This window comes from Clytia hemisphaerica, unplaced genomic scaffold, assembly GCF_902728285.1.
Source record: "Clytia hemisphaerica strain Z4C2 unplaced genomic scaffold, Clytia hemisphaerica genome assembly, whole genome shotgun sequence".
Classification (NCBI taxonomy): domain Eukaryota; kingdom Metazoa; phylum Cnidaria; class Hydrozoa; order Leptothecata; family Clytiidae; genus Clytia; species Clytia hemisphaerica.
Window position 1 is genome coordinate 691,415 of NW_027103359.1, and position 19,405 is coordinate 710,819.

Consider the following 19,405-nt stretch of genomic DNA (forward strand, 5'->3'; position numbering starts at 1 on the left):
CGAGAATGGTAAGGGAAGACTTAAAATTATCAGAAATCTTTGGGGCAGACTTCAGATTCAAGAAAGACAATACTATAACTAACCTTTTAGGGCAAAATATTAATTTCTAAACCAATTTGAAATTTGGCATTTTGGTACCCTGTTGCGGAAAGGACATGTACAACTTTGAGTAGAATCGCCCATATGTAAGCCCCCCTTCTTAAACGATCCCCTTCCTTGCTACCCCCTCCCCTTTTTAGTGAAAATTTCTCATCCCCCTTCTTCACTTTTTTGGAAGGTGTCATCCCCCCCTTAAGAAAGGGGGGGGGGAGGCGAACTATGTGTTCTACCACTACACTACGGTGAACTGATAGAAAAACCTTACCATGTTAAGATTAGTCAATGGGACGATAGTTTTCAATTTCTTTTCTTCTCGACCGTCAACAATCCCATCCAAAACCATATCAATCAAAGCGCTCACATACTTATCATACAACGTCTGTAAAGATTTCTGCTCTTGTTTATTCGCTCTCGCACCAACCCATCTTGCCCAGTATGGATGGTACCCTAAATTCTTAGGGTCTACATACACCATACCAGATCGAGAAACAGTAGCTGGTGATGCATAGCGAAGATCGTTAACCTGTAAAATATTCAAGATAAGCAATAGAATCTAGTGATCTACTAGTTTGATCGAAACTAGTTATACGTTTTTTTTTATAAGAACAAACTATATAAGAACATAAGGCTTCGATGACAAAAATGTTAAGAACAAGCTAAGAACATTTTAAGGCTTCGCGGACTCAAAAACAGCCAATTGCTTAGGAAAATGGACAAAAATACATAAACATGAGGAAACTAAGAACATGTTAAGAACATTTTTAGACTTAAAAATCAAAAAGTTGAGAACATCTGTTCTTATGAAATAAAAGTGTGTATTTTCCTGCTTAAGAGTTTTTAAAGTCAAAACAAGACGTTCTCAAGAAAAGTCCACCGGTTAAAAAAAGTTTAGATTCTCAAAGTCACTTATAATAACTTCTAAGGACACTGGGACATTTGCACTGCCTTTAGAACGGTACAGAACAAAGTGAATATGGCCTACGATATAAGTTTTACTTCTTACCTCAAAAAGCAGGGCGCAATGCGCTTGAAGGCGAATCCGTTCACCGTTAGCTAGCGTCAACAACCGATTATCGTCCATAACTGAATTCATATTTTCTACCCATAATGCATCAACATCACCATCGAACAAAATATATTTTCGTTCCTTCTTTTCTGTCGGTTTGTTAATGTCACGGAAAATGTTGGAAAGGAGACCGTCCGTCCAATCACGCGTGACCGGATCTAAAGTTCCGTACAGTTCGATGACAGAACACGCTTTCGGGTTCATGGTGTAGATTTTGGTGTGCGTTCCAAGTCTATAAAAATGAAAAAGGTATCCATGATATTCATTTGCCAGTAAACGTTTTTTTATAAGAACATAATGCTTCGATGGCCAAAATGTTAAGAACAAGTTAAGAACATTTTAGAAAAATGGACAAAAATACTCAAAAATGGCGAAAATAGGACAGGTTAAGATTATTTTTAGGTTTAAGACACAAAAAGTTAAGAACATCCCAAGGCTTCAAAAATGTTGGATGTTCTTATAAAAAAAACAGTAGTGGCAAATTTAAGAAATTTAAGTTAGAGAAAGTTATTTAAAATTCGCCACTACTGGCAAAAACCGGGCTGTTTCCATAGAAAAGATTACTTCAAGCACCCAAAAATGTTTCCGGTTGTTTGCCAATAATCTTATTGTTTAAAAATATTCAAAATAAGTGGCAAACACCCGGTCTTTTTCGCCTTTCGTATAAAACGATAATATCACGTATTATTCGAATCTTTCTTATAACTCAAACTAGTTCTTAGTCTCAAGAATAACCTCTTAAGTAATTCGAATCTCTCTCTGTAATTCTAACAGATTAGAAATCAGTTCTGAGTCAGTATTAGCGAAGATTAACTGTATCATACTTGGTTTGTGCTTGACATAGTGTGTTGATAACAACAGATTTCCCTCCCCCAGTAGGGCCAACGATCATAGTTGTATGTCGAGTCATCATCGTTTCATACATTTGAACCACTTTATCAACCTGTAAGAATAATACACATTTTTTATAAGCATAGAAAAATCCAAAAACTAGCTCGAAGATGCTTCGATCGAGAGTTTGACTATGGCTGATAAATGATTGAAGGATGCTTATATTCTAAGCAAAATTCGTCCGTAAAACTCCAGCCAAAAACGGCGAAATTGGAAACTGTAGATGGTTGAGAGGAAAGTGAAAATGTAAGCTCCTTGTAAGATTATTTTACATAATTTGCGCTGGCCGCGTAATATTTATAAAAATACTGGACTGGAAGCCTGTGGAAGCAGACATTTACCGCAAGAATTTGAAAAATGTATTCAGGTGTTGCCACAGTTACGTAAGAAAATACCATTAAGCTGTTTTCACATGCACGTAAAATTTTACTTAAGATCTTCAGGAATGGGGAAATTCCCTAAGCTTACGTATTGATTTAAGGCCGTAAGTGAAGTTTGCTTACGTTCAAAAGGTTATGAACGGAAGGAAAAGTCACTTAAGCTATTTTCACAAACTTCACATACACGTTAAATACTATCTAAGACCTTACGGAAAATCGTTCGTGAGGTTGTCTTTTGGGAATTTCCCCGACATTAAGTAGAGTTTTTATTGAATAAAAGGGTCTTGGATAAAATTTAATGTGCATGTGAAAAAAGCTTAATGGTGAAAGTTACATAGCTTACCTGGTGAGACAAAGGCATGTAGTTATTTTCTTCCAATATGGCTTCGACAGCGTCATTGAAATCTGGGTAACGGACACGTGGGCAATCGAGGCCTGGGAACAAGTCAGAGATCAAACCAAGGAACAATGGCACGTCTTCGAAAACGAATTTTGGTAGATTCATATCACGAAGTGCTCTCATTAGGACGACATCCTGTAAAAAAAGTTTAAGAGAATGAATGAATGAGTGAATGAATAAATGTGATAAAACTCAGATTTTAGAGGCATGGAAAACAGTTTTTGTTTTGTGACGTTATAGGTAATAAAGATAGGAACACTCGAAAAGCAAATAACGGTAAAATCGGCGAAGTTGATCCTTTTTAAAAATAAAACGAAACCAACCTCGTCTAGATGTGGCGAACCTCGTTTCAATTCACCAGCCATGACAAGAACTGATTTTAAAGCACGCAAACCGAAATCGTAATGTGATTGTTTGGATAATTGACCGGCTGCCAATTTGTATAGAACAGTCATTTTCTTTGCTAACACCTAAAGAAAACAAAGAAAATAATGTTAGCTATCGAGTTATGACCATGGTTAAAATTTATTGAAACTACCAGTGGATACCCCTTAAAACCCACAATAAAAAGTGGTACCCTCTATCTCATTGTTTAGTTGGAGTGTAAGGCTGAAACTTTTTGTGTTGAAAGTACGTTGTCTATGATTGTCTTCCCTAGCAGTGATGTTTTGTAGAAAACAGTTTTCAGTTTTTCACGAGGAAGTGAAAAAGTGCAGTTTTAGCTATTTACCCCTTAAAACCTACAAAATGGTTTTTCTCGAATAACTTTTTACAAAAAAGTTCTTTTGACCTCAAATTTTGAACAGTGATTCACTGTAAAGTTACTAATGTTATGAATATACCATTAGTACCTAAATGATCTCAAAAATATGTGTTAAAATCAAAATACCCCTTAAAACCTACAAAAATAAGGCTAAAAACCACAAAGTCCGACCCTTGCTAACGGGATACTCAAGCTGATGGATACAAATTTGGTGTTGCTTCGTGATTCAATGGTTCAAAGACTTGCTAGAAATTCATTCCCACAACAGTATTTTTATTTTTCAGGATTTCATGCCCATAATGCAATTGTGTGTGGTTTTTTCGTCAAAAACGGCTACGAAAGGCCAAAACCTTCATGCGCTTCATTTTTGACCTATGGTTTTAATGTTTTTCTAAATCTCCATCAAATTTGTGACATTTTGGTATGCAACATGACCAGGTTTTGAGAAAGTCGATTTTCAGATTTTATTGATCATCACCATAAAAGTGCTTTAAAGTAGAATTTTAAGGGCCTGTCATTTTCGTTGGGGTCTATTCACGAAGATGAAAATGATTTTTTCATACCTACTATAAGTATAAGTATCTAAAAAGTATAGGTTTTATGACCTTAAATTCAATTGTGTAATTTCTAGGTCAAAAAAACCTGATTTTTTGAAGGGATTTTTGATAAAATTTTGAATAACTTCGAATTTTAAGATACTTTAGCATCTTTAAAATCCTTAAAATTTGGTATTTTATGAAAGAACATTTATAAGAGGTTGTAAAAAAGTGAAACATACCACATAAAATTAAATCTGGTAGTTATGAAAGCCAAAAATGCAACATTGTGGGTTTTAAGGGGTATGTGGTTTTAAGGGGTATCCACTGGTAACCGATCAAGTGTCAATTTTCTCCAATCGTTATACTTGTCACTGTTTTACTGTATCTGTTTTACGTCGCTCAATTACTGTTCGAAGCATAGAAGAACTAAGGCTCCAACCTTCCTTTTGGGCTTAGTTACCAATGAAATCAAATGGAGCAAAAAGTGAATAAATAGTTCATTGCTTGTATCTATTCTACACCCACTTTAGGGACTTAACGATTAAAAAAAAGTTCAATTGTTCAATTGAGTTCAATTGAAGGTCCTTGTTATGGCGAGTATCATTTTTTAATAGAAGTAAATAAAAGAAAATTCACTCACCTTCGCCAAGAGGAATCCTTCAGAGAATAACATGATTTCACAAATTTGTTGAAGGTCTGGTACAATACACATGACCGGTCGGAACAAAGCTTTGACACTTTCTGGTAGCTCTGTACGTCCAGCATAGCCTGGGTTCATGGTGATAAATAAACCCATTCGTGGATCAAGGCTAATTTCGCCACCTTCGAACTTGAAATAAAGAAGAATGTTATTTTAGTTGTTACCTTAGATTCTACAGGTCGTCGAGCCACGCCCAAAAGACTGGCTGCACCAAAAAATTCATCAGACACTTCCCTCAATACGTGCTGGTAGTAGCCTTTTGTCTTTTTAGAACTTGCAAGGGGGGGTCTGGGTAAATCAGTTCAAGATCAGGAGAGGTATTCGAGATCCTTGTAACTATAGAAACCGGAGTGTGTATTTTACTGACCTGCAATCTCTTCAGTTTCATGATCAAACCATTTTGCAGTGTCTTGATTTGAGTAGAGACAACAGACAGCACAGAAATATCGATTCGATTGAACTCATCAAAACAACCCCAAGCTCCGCATTGCGCTAGACCAGAAAAGATTTTCCCGATTGACTGAAATAAAAACAAACAGGAATGATTTCAATTAAAGTTAAATAAGAGAGTCAAGTCAAATTCCCAACAATATTCATGTTTTAAACCTTCTAAGCCAAGTTCCCTCTAGCCAAAAATTCTCAGTGCATTGAAAAATCAATCAATTAATCAATTCGTACCTTGAAATCCATTCCCTCACCACAATTAGTGACGACGCAAAGTAAACCTAAAGCTTTGGCAAGATCTTTGGTTGTTTCGGTTTTACCGGTACCGGCAGGACCGGCAGGTGCTCCTCCAAGGTACATCGATAATGCCTGAAAATACACAAAGATAGAACTAATCTATTAAATTGCAAATTGCATTGAATTTTTGTCTCTAATTAAAATAGGTACCTTAAAGTAAGAAATTTGGGCGGAAACAAAATTTTGCGGATTTAGCAGATTTGGTCAAAATGCGCCAAAATTAATTCCCGCCAAATTTAAATTAGTGCATTTATTCCTCCAAATGTGTGCTATTTCAGGCCTTAAAACAGGTTTTTCTTGTTTAAATTCCCGCCAAATTCAAGGTATCTGATGATTCAAGTCTCTTGTGCACATCATCATCATATATTTTGGATTACTCTCCTTTTTAATAATTTTTTTTCTTCAAAATATTCCACTTTTAGTAACTATTCAGGACATTGGAAACCCTAGAGAGATTTAGTTGTCGAAGTAGCACACAGTAAAATAAAATTAAAGAAGGCCGGTACAAAACTTCAAAACAGCGCTCGAAGAATCTTGATATTCATGATGTAATCTCTTACGCGGAAACGCCTAAAACTATTCTTGATATGATTAAGTTAGGATAATACCATCTTTCTATATAGGAACCACCTGAAAAAGCAGTACTTTAATCTCTCCTCCTTAATAAAAATGCCTAACAAAGGAGGAGCCAACTTCCGATTTTTCGGGTGATTCCAATAGAAACTTAGAGACGTATCGTAATATAAGACTAAAATAAAAACAATGGCAAACACACGGTGTTTTTTCAGGTGTTCCCGCTTAAAAGATTACGTCACAAATACCAAGAAAATGCACAGAACGTTGTATGGACGTTAAAGACGTTTCTATGGATGTTGAAAAAACGTTCAAGACGAACCTGAGTGATAGTGAGATAGATCCGATCAGTAAGGGGCGTGATGACTAAACGCCCGTTCAATCCCATATACTCGTATCCATAACCGAACTGTCCGGTACATTGTCGAACGATCAGATCATCCGGTTTTTGTTCCCAATAGAAACGTAGTTGACTTTCCCATTCGAATTCTCGAGCGTCCATAATACTGAAAGTTGTGAAAAAGAAGATTACGTAATTGATTCGTTATAGGGTCATTAGGCCGGTTGGCGGATGGTTTGGTATACGGGCCAATTTCTCAAAAACTATAAAATTTTAGATAAAACTTATTATACCATTTTGTGAATTTCAAAAAAAAGTAATGAGCCAATCCCGAGAAAAACTAGTATTAACAGACGAAAGGACGAACGGACGGACGAACACGGGTTAATTCATAGGACCTCCGAAGTAGGTCCAATAAAAACTTACAAACTACCAAAAGAAAAGCTGGTAACAGACGAACGGACATGGCCTAAGTCATAGGACCTCCGAGGTAGGTCCAGTAAACGAAAAGCAGGTAATAGACGAACGGACGGGCCTGGGCTAATTTATATGACTCCGAGGTAGGTCCAATAAAAACTTACAAACTACCAAAAATTGATTTGACGACTTACCTATCTCTGACAAAAGTGTCGATGATATCACGAGCATGTACCTCAATGATGAGAACACTGTTGAACTTTTTGCGATCGTTCTTGGAAAGATCTGATCGAACCTAAAAATATATATGAGTAGTTACAGTTGACGTGAATTGTAATAGTGCGGTTGCTTTAGCTTAGAAGAAGAAGAACAAGGCATCTGCTCCCCCAAAATTCCAAAAGTTCGTTGACAATTTACCTTTTTAACAATTTCTCGGCATGTATTTATCTAAAAGCTATACACAGCTGGAACGATATTTCCAATGATTTAATAATCTAATACATTAAAGATTTTTGAAAAGTTGAAAAAAAATTTATTCTGTTTTTAGAATCATGACATCAGACATTTTAGAATATTTTAACCTTGCGTGCTCCATCGGTCTTAATATTTCTTTTTATCTTTTTTAAATAAAAATTACAGCTATTTTTGCTATTTTGGTGATGTTAGGCCTGCTTCAAAGAACAGTAACTTTTTACCCAATAAAGATATGAAAAATCCGAACAAAGATTTGAAGTCGCCAAGGTTCAAATATTTATAAAAAAATCTGATGGCGTGATTTTTTAACCAGGAGAAAAAATATTCGTTTTTCATCTTCATTTTTCTTCTTTATTTTCGACTTTTCAAGAATCTCTTATCTTTTGATTTTTTTGCTTAGAAATATCTTTCCAGTGGTATATAACTTTTTAACATAGCGTAAATGGGTGCTGATAAATTGTCAAAAAAGTTGAGTGTCCACATACTTTTGACGCAGACTTTAATACTACTACGAGGCCTTTAGAACCTTTTTATTGTGCCTGTGTTTATAAAGGTCTTTTTTGAGACTGTGTTCCATTAAATTCGATTATTCGGCGGTTTATAAAGGGGCTAACCCCTCAACATTGAAATACCTTGACAACCAAATCATTAATTTGTGAGTGCATTTTCTTCGCGTAATTCTTCAGGCCCAACTTATCTCCTTTCTTGACTTGTGCAAAGACATCTTCCACTTCCCATGTCCACCAGACTTGACTTGCTGCCAGAACGACCATACCCTGGTATCTCAACATCCAATCAGGTCTATGAGAAAAGGGGAAGCAAAAAAATCAAAACTACTGGAATGCAGAGTTTAAAAGTCCATCCGCTTTAGGAGCCCCTTCCCCCAGCCAACCTTCAATTCACGCAATCATGCAAATTTCTTTTGAAATTCATGCATTTACACAGATTTTGTTTCCCTATTTACGCAATTTCTGTTCACACAAAGTTTTCCAATTCACGCATTCGCGCAAGAGAAAAAGCCCATTCACGCATTTAGGCAAGTGAAAAAGGCCATTCACGTAAAGCACTAGGGACCTCTTTAGGCGTGTACCAAATGGTAACAATGCCAGTCTACTAGACTTATTTTTATGAGATTGGCTTCCGCAAGGTAGCAAAAAACCGAGTGCAAACTCAAAAAGCTTTAAAAAAATTTAAACTCAGACGGAAATAGGATTTTCTGGAACTATTATGATCATGATATCGCTATGGGCGGCTCAGGGCGATTGGCAAGGCTATTAAAAGGTTAACTACTAAATGATCTTACAAGTGGATTTATTGCTTCCAGGATGATTCAAATTTTTAAGTATTGAAAATTTTACAATCGAAATTGAGTGTATGTGCAAAATATCATGTATGTGATAGACCTTTTCATAAATTACGTCACGAACATCACTTGCATCGTTTGGAAATTACAGGGTGTCCAAAAAAAAAGTATCGAGTTCGAACATGATTCTGAGTAGAAGGTTGTTGCGTGTGTTTAACAAAATGTTAGAAAATATATACTAACACAATAATCGTTTTTACAACTGTCATTAATATGATTAAAAAGAATCAACCTTCTTTACAATTTTCATGGCGTTAAAGTTATTGAGAATTGTTTTTTGTAAAAGTTATTCATAAAAGATGTCTCATGACAATTTAAATAGGGCACAGAGAGAAACTTTGATAAACATTGCAAATTTAGTGAAACACACACAAGAACTTTCTTTCTACAGAAGAGGTACAACTGAATATTTTTTTTCCGGACACCCTGTATTGCCATGGTAATTAACTCCCAGCAGATTTTATCAAAACTACTTTCTATTTATTAAAAAAGCTTTTAATATCTCAAGGGGCATAATCACAATGGTAATTATTTGAATACGAGGTAAGTGATGTTCGTGAGGTGATTTATTAAAAGTTTTATTAAGGCTTATTAGGGACACGAAAGTTTTATCGCTATGGGCGGCTCAGGGCGATTGGCAAGGCTATTAAAAGGTTAACTACTAAATGATCTTACAAGTGGATTTATTGCTTCCAGGATGATTCAAATTTTTAAGTATTGAAAATTTTACAATCGAAATTGAGTGTATGTGCAAAATATCATGTATGTGATAGACCTTTTCATAAATTACGTCACGAACATCACTTGCATCGTTTGGAAATTACAGGGTGTCCAAAAAAAAAGTATCGAGTTCGAACATGATTCTGAGTAGAAGGTTGTTGCGTGTGTTTAACAAAATGTTAGAAAATATATACTAACACAATAATCGTTTTTACAACTGTCATTAATATGATTAAAAAGAATCAACCTTCTTTACAATTTTCATGGCGTTAAAGTTATTGAGAATTGTTTTTTGTAAAAGTTATTCATAAAAGATGTCTCATGACAATTTAAATAGGGCACAGAGAGAAACTTTGATAAACATTGCAAATTTAGTGAAACACACACAAGAACTTTCTTTCTACAGAAGAGGTACAACTGAATATTTTTTTTCCGGACACCCTGTATTGCCATGGTAATTAACTCCCAGCAGATTTTATCAAAACTACTTTCTATTTATTAAAAAATCTTTTAATATCTCAAGGGGCATAATCACAATGGTAATTATTTGAATACGAGGTAAGTGATGTTCGTGAGGTGATTTATTAAAAGTTTTATTAAGGCTTATTAGGGACACGAAAGTTTTTTCACGTTGGTGCAATACAACATGTTCCATCTCACCAATCTGAAACGCTTTCTCGTGTCTCCATCCCATTTTTCTTATAATAACATTTGTGCTTCTCTCACTTTTGTCCCTGGGACAATGGAGCAAAAAAGGAAACCACGAGACACGCACTTTTTTTCTTGTGTTGGTGGGATGGAGCATGTTGCATTGAACCAACGCGAAAAAACTTCTCGTGTCTCTAAGCCTTTAGAATTGGATAATATTTAAAATCTCGAACCTGTCATCTATGCAGAAAGCAGGAACAGGATTTGAGTAGAGAAACGATTGTGAGACGGTAGCGAAACTTTTAATTATAAAAAAAACTCTCAAACTTGTTTTTAATGAGTGTTGATTTACTTTCAATTATCAATTGATAGTTTTCCATTGAAAACCCACATGATTCCGGTACAGCGATCTGGTTTTAGTTTTGCACGTAAGTAACATTAATTGATCAAATTAAAAATCGATAATTACAAACTACCACCATATAATAAAAATTAAACTGACCAAGGTGGATAACAACTTCCTTCAACTGTATTTTTTGAAAGCTATGCAAAAATTCCTTTTTTGGCAATTTATTAGACTAGAGTCTACTTCTGGCTGAACTTTGCTTTTTGATAATTTTTGATGATGCTGAGTCCAGTGAAGTAGACTAGGAGCATTTGACGAGGTTGCCATTTTGAAAATGAATGTTTAATATCCAAATAACAAAAAAACTACTATATAATCAAAAATGAGAAACAAACATCAATAACAGATTTCCAATCCCTTATTCTCAAATAAAAACATTGCTTCATACTGTTTTTACCTTCCAAAAACAACTTAAATCTTGCGGACTATTTTACAGTCCACCTAAGCAAAAGCATATTACCATATACTACCGGGTCACTTAATCGCGCCATCCAGTCTATCAAAAAGCTTTAAGTAGACCCCGGCCTAGCAACTTAGTTATAAATGAGTCCTTTTTTGCATAGATAAACTTAAAGGGGAACTCAACAAATTTTGGATTTTTTTGTTTCTATCCTGAAATGGTTTGTTTCAACAATAAATTTCAAAATTTCAAGGTTGCAACTCTCCTTTCACTCTAAAAATTTGTTTAATGAGCTTTTAAAAAGAGGCTCCCCTCTACTAACATGAAATTGTTTATCAAATAAAAAAGACGCACTTTCAGCTGTTTTATGACGTAGCTGCATTCAGAAAGAGGAAGATGCTTATCTTCTCAGGCTAAAAATCAGTGAAGACAGGCCCCTCAGTAGAGGGTTTGTGACTAAATTTTTGTGTTTCTTGTTGGATTTTTTATTGTTATTCAGCTAAATCACCCACAATTTACCAGGAATACTTTTCTATGTATTTATTTCTTATTTAAAACAGAACTCTGAAAACATACTGTAGTCATAACTGAATTTGTTCTGTTTTCTGAATACTTTGACGTCATAATCCAAAGAGAAGTCGATCTTTTTTAAAAAGAAAGGGGGTGATTTTTTGAACATATTTTTAACTGAAGTTAAGAGAGATTTTTCATGATTTTTATTTGAGAGATCGAACCTATATACTTTCTTTCTCATTTTTATACTTAATATTACCAAAAATCAGGAAAAAAATAAAAATGAAAAATTTGTTGAGTTCCCCTTTAATATGAATAAAATTAAGACACTTGATAACTCGAACCACTATAAATAACTTATCTTTCAATGAACCATTCCATTTAATATCCAGGGTGTACCAACATTTCCGGTGGTTATTCGGAGAAGAATTTCCAGGGAGTACAAAGGAGTATTTTTTAATTTTCCCTGGGGGGTAAAAGACTGATTCTAGTTTGTCCAGCCTCACTTTAAAGGGATAAAAGCAATTTTTCCAAGGGTTCTTCTGCAAATCTTGCCATTTTCCAGGGGGTATCCACAAATTTCTAAAAAATGTTTTTTGCTTTGTAAAGGTTCGTCCACCCCCTGTATGGAAATTTAATGGAACAGCCCAATCCTACGCTTGATTATTTTCTTTAGATACTTTATATATGGTTCAATAAAAAGAACTCCAAGAATAGAACTTTTTATAAATTACGTCACGAACATCACTTGCCTCGTATTCAAACGGTAACAATGATTGACTATGTCCCTTGAGACATTAAATGATTTTTTTATGAATAGGAAGTAGTTTTGATAAAATCCGCTGGGATGGCAAGTGATGTTCGTGACGTAATTTATGAAAAGGTCTATACGTATGGTGTACAGGATCGCAAATTATTGAATTCAGAACATAAAAAAGCAGGCTCCAGATTTTTCATACCTCGTGCAACTTTCACAATATTTGAAGATGGCTTCTTTAGTGATCAAATGATTTGTCTTTCTCATTTCCTCCAACACTTTCGTCATCCAATCCTCAACGCGACCTTCTGCCGAGACGGGGGTTTTGAATTTCATTTCTTCACATTCGCTAGATATCATCCCTGTAGCGATCATTTCATTAGGCGAATTTCCTTCTTCGAAACGCAATTTGGCAATATTGTCAAACATCTGAAAAAGTCAAAATATTAGTGGTACAGTAGAATCGTTTTAACTCGAACCTCCACAGTTCGAATGTCTCCTTAACTCGAACTAGATATAAACATTACTCCATAACTCAGAATTTCGTTAACTCGAACAAATTTGTTCTGTGTGGGTTTGAGTTATAGAGACTCTATTATAGTACAAAATTCAACCCTCTCTTTATTGATTTAAAGTCCCGCTCTCATGAAATAGGAGGCCTAGAAGCATTCCCTGAAAAATGACCGATGACCAATGAACAATGTGTATTTCTTGAGTTAAATGTTCTTCGTTGGGGGTACTAACAATGAATAAGCTTTCGTTAGTTCTTTCCTATATATTCTTAACAAACGGACCGAAATCAATAAGACCTGTCTCACTGGTAAGTCATTAAATGAGTAGTTGATATTAGGTAATCTTGACTATACTGAACTATAAATTGAGAGTAGGTGTAACCTAGGTCTACCTCAAAACTTCCGAGATATTCAAGAAATGATGTTACTTGTGTATATTTTTTACAAGTTTTTTTATAAGAATATCCATTATTTTTGAAGATTTGGGATGTTCTTAGTTTTATGAGTTGTAAGCCTTAAAATATATTTAACATGTTCTTATTTTCACCATTTTGTGAGTATTTTTGACCATTTTTCTAAGACATCAGGTGTTTTAGAGTCCACAAAGCCTTGAAATGTTCTTAACATCGAAGTCTTATGTTCTTATATAGTTTGTATTAGAAAACTCCAGAGAAAAATTTGTACGATTCTTCAGTTTTGCATATCATGAAACTAAAACGTACCTTAATCATATGTTCTTGGACACATGTCGCTTCATGGCTACCAAGAATAGACAGCAATTCATCATCCGAAATGAAAAAGAAACGCGGAAAAGCATTTCGTTTGCTGTCCAAGTAGTCGTTCAAACTCTTCTGGCATTTCTCTAACCCGATAGAAAGTGTTTGTAAGATTTCAAGGCGATTTGGTGCGTGAGCTGCATCCAACACTTTGGGATTCTTGTGCGTATCCGTCATGATCTGGAATAAAGTTATTGATCAGTGGCGGATCTAAGGGGGGTTCAAAATCTAGGACGGAGAGTTGTTTCTTTTAGCAGTAATCCTTTATAAGGAAATTAAAACTTTCCATTATTAATTTCGAACCCTTCTCATAGTAGGGGGCCAAGCCTGGAGTTCCGTGACATCTTTTTTACAACTTAGCCAGTTTTAGTCTATGCCAAAGAACAGTATATTTTGAGATATTTTTGAGAGGGAGAACGCGGATTAGGCCCATGGAAACTTTTTTTTATCAGTAGAGTTATTATGGTAGAACATTACTGGCATATGTCGTATTGGGATGTAAGCACAGGCTAGTCGAATACCCGTCTTAGAAATTCGTCAGCTTCTAGGGTATTTTTGGGCAGGTTCGTAGACCTTACTCCGGTACTACAGTTTTTTTTCGCAGGGGGTAAATTATTTCAAGCCTCAATGTGTTTATACTATGCTTATGTAGGGGGGTACTGATATGCTAATAAACGTTACGCTAATAAAAAAACGTTTATGTAAGATTTAATTTTAGAATTAAACAAGGTGACTTCATCATTACTTTCTTAAAAGTTTTATCAATATCGTCGAATTTTTTGGCTTCTTCAGGGAGCTGGGAACGAATGTCTCCACCAATGAAAATGCTTTCCAAATACATCCATTTTCGTTGTACTACAAGCCAAACCTAAAATGAATAAAAACATGTGTATTAAGAATCGGAATTGACTTTATACATAACTCAAGGAAACTTTCACCACCTCCTTCCAATTTTATAGGGTTTGTAGGGTTTGAATGTCCCAAAGATTTGCACATTTCTTTTGGCTTATAAAAGGTTGAAATTCAGCGGCAGGCAAATCCTGCAACATCTCCAAACAAAGTAGCTCAAGAGGTATTGTGTTTGAATCTTCAAAACCTTCAAACGCTACAAACCCTTCAAATTTGTGACCAAAGATTTGTTTTTTTTGTAGGGTTTGCAGTGGCCAATAGTTTGTCCCTATCTTACAGTATCTGAGTTCAAACTGGTACAATTTAAAATGCTCTTTTCGATCTATAAAGTGTGTCACGAAAAAAGCAGACAATTTTATTGAGTAAAATTCTTAAAACTAATTATCTAAACTGGGCTTAGAATGATTGAAATACAACTAAAATTTCTTGTTCAATCAATAGATATTCAATTCCCAAGATGATTGAGGTCTTGGAGATTGAAATATTAAGTATACAAGTCATAAAATTTCCCATAAACCATGATGATTTTACTTTAAATAAAGTCAATTTTTCGGGACACACTGTTGATCGAAATTATTCATTTATTAATATCATCATCGCTACCTCATGTGTCATTTTGAAATTATAAATTTTTACCTCGACAACTTCACTAATATGTGATAAACTTTTCTCCCATTTATGAACATTATCTAGGAAGGGACCAACAAATCTTGATGCAGTCATACTCTGCAGGTTCATTGCATTGTCGTCAAGTGTCTGCAACATCTCATCCACAGCACCAACGATGTAACCTGGGTGAAAACAAAGAAAGGGGCTGATACTATAGTTTCACCTGGCAAGTGGGATGACGTAATTGTATATTTCAGATTTTTCTCGTCTCGCCTAAGGCGAGACCAATTTGGTAAGTTGTTTTACAGAACCGACCGACCCTGAAATGCCAAAAATCGAAATAAAAATTAAATTGATTTTGGTAGTACATTTTTATTTTCCTTGCTAAATTTTCAAAATTTTGGTAGTTTTTCCAAGGTTTTGAGAATTTTATGTTCAATTTTTCATCTTATCCATGAATTCGACCTCTTTCGCAATTTTGTCAAGATGTAGTATTTTTTGCTGCTATTTTAGGAGATTTTATAGGTAAAATTATACTTTTATTTTAATATTTTCGCCGGCCGGGCGACCGACCGACCGACCCTCTTTTGTTGGTAGCTTGGCCCGTAAAACAACAAATTAAATTGCCCTTTAGATTCAAAAATCTACAATAAAAAGATAGTACCATAAACTTTAAGGGGTAAGGTATTGATTTCAGAGATTTTTTCATGCTCTGAGATATGATAGATTTAATCATGGATGAGAAAATGTATTGTCAGGAAATAAGAATTGTTTCTTTCAATAAGTATGTACCAACCCGCGCGTATAAGAATCGGATTTTGCTTTTTACTTTTTTTTTTCAAAACCCATGAATTTTTATTAAAGGTCTACGGTTCTTGCTTTTTCCTCGTCCAAAAGAAGCTGATAAATTGGAAGTCTAGAATATAACGTTGGAATCTTTGGAAGTTTTTCGCCCCATTGCTCTTATAAAAAAGAAGAACGATCGGTGTAGGGAGTCAAAAAGCTTGAAGATCATTCTCTTCTAGCCGTTTGCACCTATATAGTGGGGGACGTACGGTTTTTTCGGAATTACGGAAATCGAACCTTTTTTCTTCGGAATTTCGGGAATCAGGCAAAATTCCTTCGGTATTTCGGAATTCTGAAATTGTTTCAGTATTGGAAATCCATGAATTTTTGCTTCGAAATTTCGGTATTATAAAGTTTTTATTCCCTTCTTTCGGAATTCATACATGAAAAATAAAATTTTGATGAAAAATTAGTCAAAACGAGAAAAAATACCCAAAAAATTGGTATCGGAATTGCAAGTATTTTTTTACGGAATTTCGGAAAAAGTGGCAAAATGATTCGGTATTTCGGAAATCACTAACCCCGTACGCCTCAACCTATATAGGATCAATTTATCATGTTAGTACATTCTCACAAGAGATGAGGAAAATTCAGCTCTTTTATCATCCTCAATTTTTGTCAAAACTGCGAGTCGTTCAAAATGGTTGGAGTCCTCATGAGGTTCGATGCATAAACTCGCTGCAAACATAAGCATTTTCGAATCACTTTGCAATTCTTCTATTCGAAACAAGGAAGTAATTAACTAGATTAATAGATGGCCATGGTGATATTGTATGAGGCTATTATAGAATTTAAATACTCTTTCTTTAGCTTTATAATTGAACACTATTAATTTGTAGCAGACACAGCGGATATAGCTGTTGTACCACAAAAGGTATAACCATGAACATATAAACGACTGGACATCTATCTTTTATTGTCTCTTTGAAGCGAGCTTCGTTGCCGCCTGTATTTCAAAATTGCTATAAGAAATCCGACAATATTCCGTCGTAATTTTATTTCTTTGAATTGTTTAGGTAAAATGATTGATAGAGCTTGAACATTACTCCTAATGCACAAAAAAATTATTTCCAAATTTTTTCACGGGTTTGCAATATATTTCATCAACATTTTCAACTCTGAAATGCAGAATTTCAACTGCGTGTATACTTTTGAATCCCTTTTGTCACTCCAATAATTTTTTTTATGATTTGAAAAAAATAGCTTGCCAAAGTTGAGAGCCTGTGTCATAAGAATATCGAAATTAGAATGTGACACTCTCTAAAATTATTAGACACTTTTAAGTCAAAATTTGGAAATATTAGTCGGAGTTTTGACAAGCTGACGATGATTTTGCCTCTGTTATCTTTGTTATGATACAGATGAAAGACTTGAGAAAAGTAGAACAACAAAGACTTTCGTCGAAATTATGACGTTGTTAGCAATGTATTCCCAAGAGATATACCATCAGAATTTATTGTTTCATTTGATGATTTTAACGAGGCGGCAACGAAGCTAGCAGTGTTATCTTCAAAAATACAAAGGAGATGGATGTCCAGTCGTTTATATGTTCATGGTATAACATAAGGAAGTGACATATCATACAGGAAAGCACGTGTGCCCAATAAGAAGGTCAAGCCGGGAGGGAGTACTTAGGCAAAATATATGCCGGGTATGTGCGAGCCATAAGGGTCTCTTTTTCACACCTTCGAAAGGGGTACAAAACTCATTAAAAAGCAAATTGAGTCTCTGTAAGGGTTCAAAACTCACGAAATCAAATATTTCCTCTCTCAAAGGGTCGTGATTTTCAAAACTCTGTACAAGAATCGATTGAAAATCGACAAAAACTTTGAGAAAAGTCAAAGGGTCCCTCGATTTTCGATTTTTGGCTCAAACATACCCGTCAACCTCGCAAACCTAATCCCCCCGGGATTAAGAGCAGTAGTTCACAAACAAACAAGATGGGCAAAAAGTTACAGCCCTCCAGAATGGGTCCATTTTACCTACCTTCTATTTATCGATTTTCATTCTAAATCTGCAATTCTATTTGGAACAGACTTTAGTATATATACTGAATTTGAAATGTAGCACATTGTAAATAATTCTTCCCTATAGTAATTTCAATTTTGGAAACCTGAGGGGCTTTAAAACTAAATATTCAATAGTTAAATGGATTTGCCCCTTGTGAACTTTTAAAATCCAGTACGGTAGCTTCGTACCTGATTTTTTTATTTTTTTGTAAACAAGAGCAATTCAAAATGAATTAATTTTACGCGATTGTACTAAGGCACAGAATTTGTGTATCTGGTCTTTTGGCACAATTTTCATCTTGGTGAAATAGAAAACATTAATTGAGAATAATATCATTGAGTGACATTAAACGGTTTGCCCGCATATTGATTGTTACTAACAAACATCCTAGTTTCGATGGTGCTTTTTTCTTTAATTGCACCACTTTTGAAAGTGGTCGAGCCAAACACATATGCTTTTGAACCGCAAAAAAAATTAATGACCATTAGATTAAAAATAGAATTGGAAAAAAAACTATAGCAAGTGTATGTATTTTATGTAATGTTATATTTGATTTGCACCTGCTCGAAATCTTGCTTACATCCCTAAAAAAATACCATATTCACCCAGCAATGGGATAAATTTATATAAAGCATAGTTTCCATTCCCCCTAGCGTGCAGGGCGCAGCGACGAAAGCTTCCTTAATCAGCTCATTGGCGTCATAAAAAGTAAACATTTAAAATTTTTTTTGAGTATTTCCGAGCAGTGCAGAGCAATTTTGGAAGTCGAAAAATCTCAACTTTCAAACAAGCGTGTTTGAGCTAATTTGCGGTTAAATGTAACCAATCAGAATCCAGGAAATTTTCTTACAACGGAAAAAAAATTAAAGAAAGTATGCAGAATGTGATGAGGACAAAAGTCCATGTCGAAATGAATGAGAATCATCAACTACTGCTCGCTAACGCGCTGCAACCACTTCTATATACACCTTTTCGACCGTAGTCGCGCAGTCAGGCGCGTGCCACTGAATTATATAATTATCCCCCTAAACTCGATCCAATACTTTTTTTAAACATTTTTCTATTGTCTATAGGTGCGAAAAAAGGACGGATAAAGCGGACAAAAAAATGCCCACGTGGCAATTGGCGGCAAAGGTAGAAATTGTGTATCTAAACCCCTGGTCACGTGGCGCTGCACACCAGGCTAACGGAAACTTGGCCTAAGATGTGCTGTCAAGGCAGCAAAGCTCAGAAACGAAATTTCAGAGTATTCCATTCAACGAGAGTTATAACGCCCTCTTTCCAATCCAAACAAAACCGTGAATATGAAACGAGAGTAGTAAGATCGAACTTGAAGAAAGTTTTGAGACGAAGACATAGAGTCTGCGCATCAGCAGAAAGGTTGGGAAGGGTCAGGGGAGAGGCAGGGGTACAACCTCCGCTCTTTTGATTATTGTGGCGCGCCTCTTCCTTTTCTAACCCAAAATAGCAGCTTTGTGGAAAGAAACCAACAAAATTATCTGAAGATTTCACACTCGCTACTTTCGCGTACTACTTGTAAGGGTAGAAATTTC

At 35.1% G+C, this 19,405-nt stretch overlaps 1 protein-coding gene across 1 annotated transcript in view; it reads right to left on the reverse strand.

Annotated features, from left to right (window-relative positions):
* LOC136822160 (dynein axonemal heavy chain 10-like) overlaps nt 1-19,405 on the reverse strand; it is a 130,405-nt gene that overhangs the window by 33,902 nt on the left and 77,098 nt on the right. Inside the window, exons 29-43 of the mRNA XM_067078404.1 lie at nt 15,024-15,178; nt 14,224-14,346; nt 13,425-13,658; nt 12,393-12,619; nt 8,016-8,184; nt 7,104-7,204; nt 6,475-6,658; nt 5,517-5,651; nt 5,206-5,358; nt 4,779-4,967; nt 3,160-3,306; nt 2,780-2,971; nt 1,990-2,108; nt 1,103-1,397; nt 365-622 (exon numbers count right to left, since the gene is read on the reverse strand). Of these exons, the coding sequence (XP_066934505.1) occupies nt 365-622; nt 1,103-1,397; nt 1,990-2,108; nt 2,780-2,971; nt 3,160-3,306; nt 4,779-4,967; nt 5,206-5,358; nt 5,517-5,651; nt 6,475-6,658; nt 7,104-7,204; nt 8,016-8,184; nt 12,393-12,619; nt 13,425-13,658; nt 14,224-14,346; nt 15,024-15,178 (2,681 nt within the window). The remainder of the gene's footprint in view (nt 1-364; nt 623-1,102; nt 1,398-1,989; nt 2,109-2,779; nt 2,972-3,159; nt 3,307-4,778; nt 4,968-5,205; nt 5,359-5,516; nt 5,652-6,474; nt 6,659-7,103; nt 7,205-8,015; nt 8,185-12,392; nt 12,620-13,424; nt 13,659-14,223; nt 14,347-15,023; nt 15,179-19,405) is intronic.